Consider the following 11814-nt stretch of genomic DNA (forward strand, 5'->3'; position numbering starts at 1 on the left):
AGCTGCTCACTGGGGGGAAGCAAGGGAACAAGGAAAAGGTTTGAGGCATCTTCAGGAAGGCAAAAGAAAGAACCGCTGCAACTAATGCGGCCACGCCCAAACCGGCGTTATTACAAAAACAAAGAGAAAACACGGGGCAAGAGAAAGCGAATTCTTGAATTCCTCGCTTTCTCAAAAATAAAGGCAAAACGGGACACTCACAATGCACATAAAGCGTAGTACATGAATCCAATAACCAAAGGTCAGCAAGGAAATAGGGTCGGCGACTGACCCTCGACGGTAGAAACCAGCGAGGAGAATCCTTACGCTAGATGGGGATTCCAGGCAGCGCCAGAAATGAACTACAGCTGCAAGGAGGCGTGGTCCACCACGAATGAAGGTTGCCAAGCACCTGTGCTTGGGAGACAGCCTCTATATGTCTCTCACGGTCATGTGATGAGTCTGCGAGTGCACACAACCAACTCCCCCATATGCTGCATTCTGGGTAATGTAGAGCATTCAGAAGATTTGTCAGATCAATGGCCTAAATCCCAACAGGTACTACCACATCTTAAACAAACAAAACCAGAGTTATTCTCTGGAATGTACCCATTTTTCTTAGAATTAGGTCTTTATGAACTTTATGACTTTTAGATGTATTAGATTTTTCTCTTTTCCCATCACACATTTTGTTGACCGAAGTATAGTCAGTTGAGGGAGTCACAGCTTTGGCACATCTCTCAGAAAGTTCAACCTTCTTGACTAAAGGTATAATGTCTTTGAGTCTTGCTTCACCTTCTATCCACAGCCTATCCTGAATGCTTTTGTTTCTTGTGCACATAAAAATCTGATCTCTGACCAATTCATCATGTAGGGATCCAAATCTGCATTAAATGGCTAAATACTTAAGCACTGAAACATTGGGGCCTATTATGATAATGGACGGACCACCACCACCGGGCCAGAGGTGCCCACCACCAGCCCGGCGGTGGCAATCCACCCACCAAATGTCCCTGTGACACCCCCACCATATTAGTATGGCGAGGGGCACCGTGGCGGACAGAAAGACCGTCCACCGGTTTTCCGCCGGTCGGATGGCCGGCTGGGCGGAAAATGCAGTTAATATGGTGGTGGTGCCTTGCAGGCACCACCATCCATATTAGGATGCATGCGGAAAAAAGCCTTTCTATGGAGGACACTCGGCCATGGAAAGGCAGGTGGTCTTTGACATTGGGGGCCAGTTGCGGGCCCCCGGTTGTTGGGGGGTGCACTTGGGGGGGTATCTATGGTACCCCCCTACATTGGCATACACAAGGTGGCAGGCACAACGCAGTGCCTGTCACGTTGTGCATGCCAATGCACAACATGCATATTGTGCATTGCGGGGGTGCTGCTGACAGCACTGCCTGCCGCAATGCATAATATGCAGGATGGGACCGCCAGGGTGGCGGGTACATCCTAATTGGCTTTGCGGGACCGCCGCACCTCTGGCGGTCGGCCCCGTTTACCGTTACGGTGGCGGGTGGACAAAGTCCGCCCGCCATCGTAATGGGCCCCATAGTCTTTGATGGATTTATTAGCACACCAGGACACAGCAACAGAAAAAACAGGTGAGTAGTGATCGTCAAGATCAGAAATCACACTTTAAAAACATGAAAGTCACCTCCCCTTTCTGGCTTTTGTAGTATAACGTACACTCTAAGGCATTCAGGGCCTAAACAATGTAATAATATAGATTTTTTTTTCTATCTGGTGACATAATACAGCCGCTATCTTTTAGGATGGCAATATAATTAATGAAATATTCTTTCCATTCTTGTAATTTGACAGTAGGTTCACCTGGATTAGTGAGTAACTCTTTGTGGATGTTCAAATGTATTCCCATGTTAATTCCACCAATAGAACTACTATTGCCTGACATTGTGCGTGCAGAATTACCCTCCATTTTATATGAGAAAAATTAAGAAACCAACACACTCGATAAAAGAAAGAAATATATATGAAGAAAGAAAAAAAAACACCTCATAATATCTTACTATGTGTTCGAACCAGCAGACGTCAATAATATGTGCTCTGTGTGTTGAGCTATGAATGATTGGAATATGGGAGGAAAACGAGTGTGTGTTTGAAGCCTGATCCAAAATGTCTGCACGCAGGGTCATGCAACATAACCTTTGCTAGCACGTGATGATCCAAGACCTGCGCAGCGCACACGCAAAATAGAGCAAGAACAAATATGCCTCCAGAAACTCGAAGAAGGATGATTTTCACCTAGTGAGCTGAGCTCCTCCTAAAATTGCTGTCTCACATTGACAGCTTCTACAGCAAGGCGTACAAGTTTTCAAGGTAATAAATCCTTGTGAAGTGCACAGGAATGCAAACAAAGTAGCCACACAGGGTTGGAAGGGTTTAAAATAACCATCAGTCATTCCCAATCATGTAGCATCCAACGGTAAATAAAGTTGAGTACACATGATCAAATGATCAGGTTAATTTATTCCAATCCCTGCCAGGCATCTTTCCGAATCGGTATCCCAGCATATAATGTCAGACATTCTAAATCATATTGCATACATACAATTCAAAATTTGCGAACATACGTGACAGGAATTTTCAATTCTATTAAGGACAAGGAGGCGAGGATTATGCTTTCTCATTTCTTTTAATAGAAATGTTCAGCAGCCAATCAAAAAACAGTATGGAAAAAACAAACTACAGTACCCATGAGTGACTGGGTATCACATGACAGACCATAGAGTCCTTAGTATAAAACGTCCCAAGGAGAATACCAACTCCTCTTTCTTTGGTGACTAAAACAGTTCAAAATGCAAAAAGGTCAGTCCAACATGAAGTGTAGAAAAAGTAAACCAACTGAACTGAAATCCCTTGAAAGAGCCGGATACTTGAAGCCGTAGACAAGTGAAGACTGAAGAGAACCGGCAGACAGGAAGAACCAGGTTGAAAAGAAATCTTCATTTAGGATCAGAACCTGAAAAGATCCATAATATACAGCATTGTGTACAAAATTCCAAGAAAATAGGGAGGGAAAAAACAAGGAACAGTACCAAATCAACGTCATATGCAATTAGCAATAATCAATGACAAGGTTACATAACTACAATGCAGAAACATGGGTGGGATAATCCTCGCCTCCTTGTCCTTAATAGAATTGAAAATTCTTGTCACGTATGTTCGCAAATTTTGAATTCTATGTCAGGACAGGAGGCTCCGATTATGCTTGTTCAAAGCTGATCCACCACAACAGAAGCAATATGAGCAATCAGTTTATAATAAAAAGTCTTAAACACAGAATCAGACGACCAATCAGCGGCCTTCATGATATCAATTAAAGTCACTCCTAGTGAATAAGCTTTAGAAGCCATAGCCCCACGTGCAGAATGTGCACCAAAGACAGAGACATCTATACAAGCCTCAGACATGAGCCACCTGACCCAACGGGCTAACGTAGCTGGGGCAACAGGACAAAAAGGTTTCTGTAAAGCAATCAACAATTGACCTTGCATATCAGGATGAAAAGGAGCAGTACTCACCTCATAATCTTTGACACATTGAATTATGAGGAAAGGATGGATAATAATAATAATAATAATAAAAACATTTATAGAGCGCCTGGCTGCACAAAACTGTGTGTCCCCGCGCTAACTGCTTACAATTCATAAACTGAGGAGGATGAAACCTGAGGGAGTTAGCTTCAACAGGAAGCACTAATAGATAAAATTAAGCAGGTGCTCGAGCACCTGCTTTATTTTATCTATTAGTGCTTCCTGATGAAGCTAATTTAGTAACTATTTTAGGATGGCGCTGGCAGCTTGCCGGCGCCATCCTAAAATAGTTACAGGATGATGGACAGCTCACTCAAGGGACCCCTGCGCACATCGGTGCGATTGCATAGTAACACACACATGGTCGCTGGAACTAGTTGAAGCTCAAATTCAGTGACTCATTCATCAGCCCAAAAACAATCGTGAGCGTCGTCGAGGCTGGGCAGGTGTGCCTTCTTCCCAAATCTACCGTCGAAAATCAGCTGTGATGCTGGATAGAGGCCTTTGCATCCTTGACTTTCACGAGCGCAATCCACGTGCTGTTCCTGTGACCAGGAGCTTCTTTCTCTTGATCTGCTGCTCTGATCGGTCTCTGACCTTTTATACACACAAGAGGCATGTGAACTCGCATGGAAGCCCCGCCCGTTTGGCCCCGCTCACACACTCACGGTGTGCACCGTCTTCCCGCCATTTACCCACTATGATAGACAGCTCACTCAAGGGACCCCTGCGCCCTTCGGGACGATTGCATAGTAACACACACATGGTCGCTGGAACTAGTTGAAGCTCAAATTCAGTGACTCATTCATCAGCCCAAAAACAACCGTGAGCGTCGTCGAGGCTGGGCAGGTGTGCCTTCTTCCCAAATCTACCGTCGAAAATCAGCTGTGATGCTGGATAGAGGCCTTTGTATCCTTGACTTTCACGAGCGCAATCCTCGTGCTGTTCCTGTGACCAGGAGCTTCTTTCTCTTCATCTGCTGCTCTGATCGGTCTCTGACCATTTATACACACAAGAGGCACTTGAACTCACACAAAACACCCCCTCATTTAAAAAATCCGCAAAACCCGCGTATTTGCAAATTAGCAGATTTTGCGAACGCGCGAATACGCAAATCCGCAAATTCGTGGATCCGCAAAATCCGCCCATGCTTAGGCCAGGCCTCCAAAAATCGCAAAACAATGGAAACATCCCATAAAGCTACATATTTCGGGCAGGGTGGTTTCACCAAACGGATGCCCTTAAGCAACTTAGAAATCAAAGGATGTTCACCCACAGGCTTGGGAAATGTAAGTGAGCAACCCAATAAACCTTTGGGGGCTTGGGTAAGACGTGATCAGAATGGGTAATGTAGCCTCCAAAGGAGTTTGTTAATGAAAGTGAGTTAATGATTTGTAACTAGTATGCAGGTAACTTGATTAACCTGAGTGAAATTAATTCGTTGACAATTGAATGAGCAAGTATAAATTTAGGACTAACTAAACAAAACGAGACATGACAAATGAAACAATACAGTTTAAAACAAAGACTATTGAGCATGTGTATAGGCAAAAATAGATTTTATCAAAATTCAGTCATCAAGGGAAAATACAATACAGAAAAATATGTACAACAGGAATACAGGATGAAAATCAGAGATAAATCAAAATCACTGTAAAGCCTGTAGAACACCTATCCAAAAGGATGTAGACAATTTTCTTTGGATAAGGTTGGGAGTCGACGTTTCGATCTTTATGGGTAACTCTTTAAGACCATCATCAGGACGAGGGTAAATTAATATTGTAACTCCCTTTAAGCGAAAAAGACTCTTTTCTTATGTTGGGAAGATATAGTGCAGTGCATTGAGCCCGAAAAGGTATTTATCTCTATAGCCTCAAGGGCACACACAAATAGGAAATTGTGTTAATTTTGAGACATCACACCTCACAGGGTTTAGAAGGATTTGACGTCGTTACAAATTGACGATCTGTTCTAGTATCGACGGTGAGATGCGTGCAACAAGCTTGCCTCTTGGATAAGTTCAAGGAAATGTTCGGAGAGGAACAATCTGTTTGAGTCTCGATAGTTCTCTGAACGCGGAAGGTATCAGCGTGCAACCGGCTTGCCTCTTGGTTAAGTTTAAGGAAATGCTCGGAGAGGAACAATCTGTTTGAGTCTCGATAGTTCTCTGAACGCGGAAGGTATCAGCCGTCACTCTGCACAGAGTGACGGCTGATACCTTCCGCGTTCAGAGAACTATCGAGACTCAAACAGATTGTTCCTCTCCGAGCATTTCCTTAAACTTAACCAAGAGGCAAGCCGGTTGCACGCTGATACCTTCCGCGTTCAGAGAACTATCGAGACTCAAACAGATTGTTCCTCTCCGAACATTTCCTTGAACTTATCCAAGAGGCAAGCTTGTTGCACGCATCTCACCGTCGATACTAGAACAGATCGTCAATTTGTAACGACGTCAAATCCTTCTAAACCCAGTGAGGTGTGATGTCTCAAAATTAACACAATTTCCTATTTGTGTGTGCCCTTGAGGCTATAGAGATAAATACCTTTTCGGGCTTAATGCACTATATCTTCCCAACATAAGAAAAGAGTCTTTTTCGCTTAAAGGGAGTTACAATATTAATTTACCCTCGTCCTGATGATGGTCTTAAAGAGTTACCCATAAAGACCGAAACGTCGACTCCCAACCTTATCCAAAGAAAATTGTCTACATCCTTTTGGATAGGTGTTCTACAGGCTTTACAGTGATTTTGATTTATCTCTGATTTTCATCCTGTATTCCTGTTGTACATATTTTTCTGTATTGTATTTTCCCTTGATGACTGAATTTTGATAAAATCTATTTTTGCCTATACACATGCTCAATAGTCTTTGTTTTAAACTGTATTGTTTCATTTGTCATGTCTCGTTTTGTTTAGTTAGTCCTAAATTTATACTTGTTCATTCAATTGTCAACGAATTAATTTCACTCAGGTTAATCAAGTTACCTGCATACTAGTTACAAATCATTAACTCACTTTCATTAACAAACTCCTTTGGAGGCTACATTACCCACCCACAGGCTTGCCATCAATGTTGATATGGCAGCGGAAATAGCCGAACGAAAATTGTTCACTGTACGATAAGCAAGACCGGACGAGGCTATAGAGGCCAGAAAATTAACAATCAGAGAGACATCAGCTGAAGCGGGATCCACCTCCTGTTGAGCATACTAACCACTCCATCGTTTCCATGCTCCTGCATAACGTTTGTGAATGTTGGGTGACCAAGCTTCGCTGATAAAACGGGTAGCGTCACATGAAAGGCCTGGGACTTGCCAGCGGTTCCCGAAATTCGCCATGCAACCAAGAGAAGCTGTCTTGATTCGATCAGGGGATGCAGATTGCCGAGAGGGTCCAGCAAGAGATTCCACCTCTGGGGAAGAAGGAGGGGCACTGCACAACACATTTCCAGGAGAACTGGGAACCAAGCTTGAGCCCTCCACAGAGGAGTGATCAAAATCAGTTCTGACTGATAACGTTTTGTGCAAGTCAGGACCCTGGGAATCATCATGAACGGGGGAAAGGCGTAACACAGGAGGGATGGCCAGGTCTGCAGAAATGCATCTGTGGCCAGGGCTACAGGATCCGGTCTCCAACTGAAAAACAGGGGAAGCTGAGCATTGAGACGAGAGGCAAATAGATCTATCCGGCACAGGCCCCAAACACGGGTTAGAGAGCGGAACATGCGAGGATGAAGCCTCCAATCGCTGAAGCCCGAAGATGCCGTGAGTTCCAATCCGCAATCTGCTTGTTGCGACCTGGAAGATATTTGCCAATAACAGTGATCTTCCTCTGGAGATAAAAATGGCAATAGTCTTTGGCAATCTCCACCAATATCCTGGACTTCGTTCTGCCCAACTTGTTGACATATCGAACCGCGAGACATTGTCCATGCGAAGAAGTATGCAACAATTGGACTGGTGAGGAGATAAACTGCGGATCGCAAAAGACCCCGCTAGGAGCTCCAGACAATTTATGTGGAGAGACAACTCCTGGTGAGACCATTGTCCCCCCGTCGACAACGGACCGCAACGGCTCCCCAGCCCCACAGACTGGCATCGGATTCTATCACTACCTCCGGAGACGATCCGAACAGGGCTCGCCCATTCCAGGCATCCATGTTGTCTTACCACCATTGCATCTCCCACCTCGCTTCCTCTTAAAGAGGGACCAGATCCGAATAGCGGAGGCCTTTCTGGAGATGCCGGTTCTTCATGCTTTGAAGCGCCCGGTAGTGAATAGGGCCCGGGAAGATTGCCTGAATCGCGGATGACAATAGACCGACAATTCATGCTAGAGATCTCAACGACACATTCTGTCTGGGTAAAAGTAAAGTCAACTCCCTCTTGATGTAACAAATCTTTTGATTAGGCAAGAGGAGTTGACAGGAGAGAGAATTGATCTGGAGACCCAGAAATTCCATCACCTGTGAGGGAAGGAAGACAGACTTCTGAGGATTTACCAGAAAACCCAGAGACTGTAAGAGAGGGGAAACAACCTTTACAACGCAACTTTTACAATGCACTACCATTACAATGAAACTTTTACAACGCAACATCCATTACAACGGATGCCATTACAACGCAACCATTACAGCGCATGACACCACAACCATACCACTACAGCGCATGTCATTACAACGCAGTCATTACAACGCATACCATTACAACGCATAGCATTACAACACATAGTACCCTTACGCTATCCAACACTTAACCTACAGTTGCACCCCCTGGAGTTAGAATAGTAATTTTTACCCCTACACTATCCAACACTTACCCTACTATTGCACCCGCTGGAGTTAGAATAGTAATTTTTACCCCTCCACTATCCAATACTTACCTTACATGCAATGTAATGTTATGCGTTGTAATGGTATGCGTTGTAAAGGTAGTATGCAATGTAATGGAATGCGTTGTAAAGGTAGTTTTTAAAAATCCATTGTAATGGCATGCGTTGTAAAGGAATGCGTTGTAATGGATGTTGCGTTGTAAAGGTAGTTTTTAAAAATCCGTTGTAATGGCATGTGTTGTAATGGAATGCGTTGTAATGGATGTTGCGTTGTAAAGGTATGCGTTGTAAAAGTATGCATTGTAACGTCATACATACATAAGAGAGTGATGGACCATTCGAGTAAGTCATCAGTTTTTGAGGACAATCTGCCATAATCAGAATGTCCAGATAAATAATCAGACGAACACCCCGGGTGCGTAATGATTCTACGACGGGCCTCAGAAGTTTCGCGAAGCACCATGGTGCCGACGAGAGGCTGAACGGGAGAACCTTGTATTCAAACCAAGTCCCCTGCCCTTGAAACTGAAGGAACCGACAATGGGGTCCGAAAATCGGAATTGACAAATACGCGTCTTTTAGATCGAGACGAACCATCCAGTCTCCTTCTCGAAGAAGATCCTGTAAGAGATGGATGCCTTTCATCTTGAAATGGCGATAAACCACCCCTCTGTTGAAACCCTTGTGATTCAGTACCAGACGGGACCCGCCCACCTTCTTCTGTACAAGAAAAACCGTGCTCATGAAACCCTGGGAATGGCGGGAGGTCCGAAGAATCGCTCCTTTTTCCAGAAAGGAAGCGATCTCCGCTGAAATGAACTTTTGATCTTGAAGGGAAAAAACTAGGCGCGCGGGAAGGAGGGACTGATGCTGGGGGTGGTAGAATTCTATCTTGTAGCCTTGAACAGTCTCTACCACCCATGCATCATTGGAGATCATACAATTTTGCCCCAAAAAATTAAACCCTGCCCCCTAGAACAACCTCTGAAGGCTGAATCAATCTCAACTGAAGTGTTGGAATCTTGATGTCCACCTTGATTTCCGTAGTTTCTCCCATATTTATATTGCCCTCTCCCTTTGTGAGAGGGGTAGAAATTGGATCTATTGTTGTATCCGGAATCCTGTCCACCACCTCTGTGGGACTGAAATCCCCGCTGGAAATTCTGATTGGATCCGCGGCCGAACGACCGTCCCCTGTGATGTCCGGCCCTGGCAAAAACCGGGTGAGAGGTCTTTCACAGGGAAGCCGGAGCTTTATCCAGTCCGCTAAAGGTAGCCACAAATGTTGTCAACTCTTTTAGGAAAGGGTGGCCAAACAACAAGCCCTGGGCCAACGGACCGGACTCGGAGAAGGAGAGTTCCGCCAACTTGGGATCTAACTTCAGAAGAATGGAGCGGCGCCGCTCGCAAGACATCGCGCAATTGGCATTACCCAATTGGCAACTGGCTCTTTGAGACCACTCAATTAGCTCATCCGGATCCACCAGAGCAGAAGAATCCTTGGCTTGAAAACCTAGATCCAAGATTTTGGTAAGCGGTCCGAGCAAATCCAGCATTTTATCTTGGCAGGAGCGCCATGCCCTGTCAATACCCTTTTTTGGGTCCCTAGCGTACTTTTTCAGGTAAGTGACCATAGTAGGGTCGACCTCCAGGGTATCAGCCAAGTTGTCGGCCAGATCAGGACGCGGACATTCTGACCGGAGGCGAGCCCTAACATCTTTTTCAAACGGCTGGCGAATATGAGCCTGAACATATTCTGCGACAGCCGGGGACGGAAGCCAGGAAGACAAATTAGGATGAACGATGTCCGAAGGTTCAAAAGTGAGAAGGGGAGAATGAGTAGGAGCATCAACATAATGTTCTTTACAAGACTTTTTGGACGGTGGAGGGCCATCATGCTCTGAAGACAAAGATGAAGGAGTCTCATCTGTATCAGTATGTTGAACCTGAGACGTAGAAGCACACAAGAAAGACTTACGGGAAGAATGTTCAGATGCAAAAGACTGTGCCAATTTTTGAAAATCAGACTTGTGGGGATTAGTCGGAGACTTAGAGGAAGCACGCTTGGAAGAAGAAGGCAACCAACCCTGTTGCTGTGCATATTGGGACAGATGGCGCTTCAAGGGAGTAATTGCGCGAACAAGCGCTTTGTTGACGGAATGCTGTACCCCCTGATCCAAGTCCTCAACCAAGTCCTGCTCCATAGAGCCAGATGCATCCTCATCATTAAGCGTGAGCGGAAAATCCGTTCCGCTCGCGAATTTCGCGGATTTTCGGTAAATGCGCTATCCCCGAACTCCCGCGAATTTACCGAAAATCCACTAATCCGCAAGCGGCGGATCCGGGGGGGGAAAGTTCAAGCCTTCAAGCTTGAAGTTGTAACTATTTTTGGATAGCGCCGGCAAGTTGCCAGCGCCATCCTAAAATAGTTACTAAGTTAGCTTCAGTTAGCTTCAGCAGGAAGCACTAATAGATAAAATAAAGCAGGTGCTCGAGCACCTGCTTTATTTTATCTATTAGTGCTTCCTGATGAAGCTAATTTAGTAACTATTTTAGGATGGCTCTGGCAGCTTGCCGGCGCCATCCTAAAATAGTTACAGGATGATGGATGGACAGCTAGCTCAAGGGACCCCTGCGCACATCGGTGCGATTGCATAGTAACGCACACATGGCCGCTGGAACTAGTTGAAGCTCAAATTCAGTGACTAATTCATCAGCCCAAAAACAATCGTGAGCGTCGTCGAGGCAGGGCAGGTGTGCCTTCTTCACAAATCTACCGTCGAAAATCAGCTGTGATGCTGGATAGAGGCCTTTGAATCCTTTACTTTCACGAGCGCAATCCTTGGGCAGTTCCTGTGACCAGGAGCTTCTTTCTCTTGATCTGCTGCTCTGATCGGTCTCTGACCTTGTTTTATACACACAAGAGGCATGTGAACTCGCATGGAAGCCCAGCCCATTTGGCCCCGCTCACGTAGAAACAACATGGTCGCGACCGTTGCGACCACACAAGTAAGTTTGCGTTCCTGAACTTGTACAAAACCCTCGTGAACTGGCAAAAACAGCGAATTCGCAAATTCGCACGAATTCGCGAATTTTGCGAATTGCGAGTTCGCAAATCCGCAAATTCGCGGGACGCGAATTCGCAAAATTCGCCCATGCTTACTCATCATAATAGTAGTCATCCTCATCGTAAAAATCTGTCATGGTTACACAAAGTGTAAGAGTAATGCCCACAGAGGAGACTCAAATCACAGTGGCCAAAGGCACAATGCAGGGGGAGTGACAACCCCAAAGCAAGCCAGCAGTACGCAGGTGAAAACCTGTGAAATAAGTAAATAAAGTCAAGTGTGGAGGGAGGGCTTGCTGTATAAAAGCCACTCTAGGCAATGCCTATGAAAATTGTACAGCCCAAACCTCCAAAATCTGGTTTTGGGCGTAAATGG

At 45.2% G+C, this 11814-nt stretch overlaps 1 protein-coding gene across 1 annotated transcript; it reads right to left on the reverse strand.

Annotated features, from left to right (window-relative positions):
• Positions 1 to 9606: 9606 nt before the first annotated feature.
• LOC147676769 (uncharacterized) lies at positions 9607 to 11575 on the reverse strand. The gene is made up of 2 exons (XM_086945565.1): positions 11545 to 11575; positions 9607 to 10598 (listed from the first exon to the last, which is right to left on the reverse strand). Exons 1-2 carry the CDS (start codon positions 11573 to 11575, stop codon positions 9607 to 9609), a joined length of 1023 nt encoding a protein of 340 aa, XP_086801691.1.
• Positions 11576 to 11814: the final 239 nt, after the last annotated feature.

Source organism: Lissotriton vulgaris, chromosome 12 (assembly GCF_964263255.1).
Source record: "Lissotriton vulgaris chromosome 12, aLisVul1.2, whole genome shotgun sequence".
Classification (NCBI taxonomy): domain Eukaryota; kingdom Metazoa; phylum Chordata; class Amphibia; order Caudata; family Salamandridae; genus Lissotriton; species Lissotriton vulgaris.

Bases quoted from the DNA above. Each gene is read 5' to 3' on its own strand.
- LOC147676769 (XM_086945565.1), bottom strand. From the start codon at position 11,575: ATGACAGATTTTTACGATGAGGATGACTACT. The intron at 10,599-11,544 runs ATTATGATGAGT...CGCTCACGCTTA, and splicing joins TTACGATGAGGATGACTACT to ATGATGAGGATGCATCTGGC.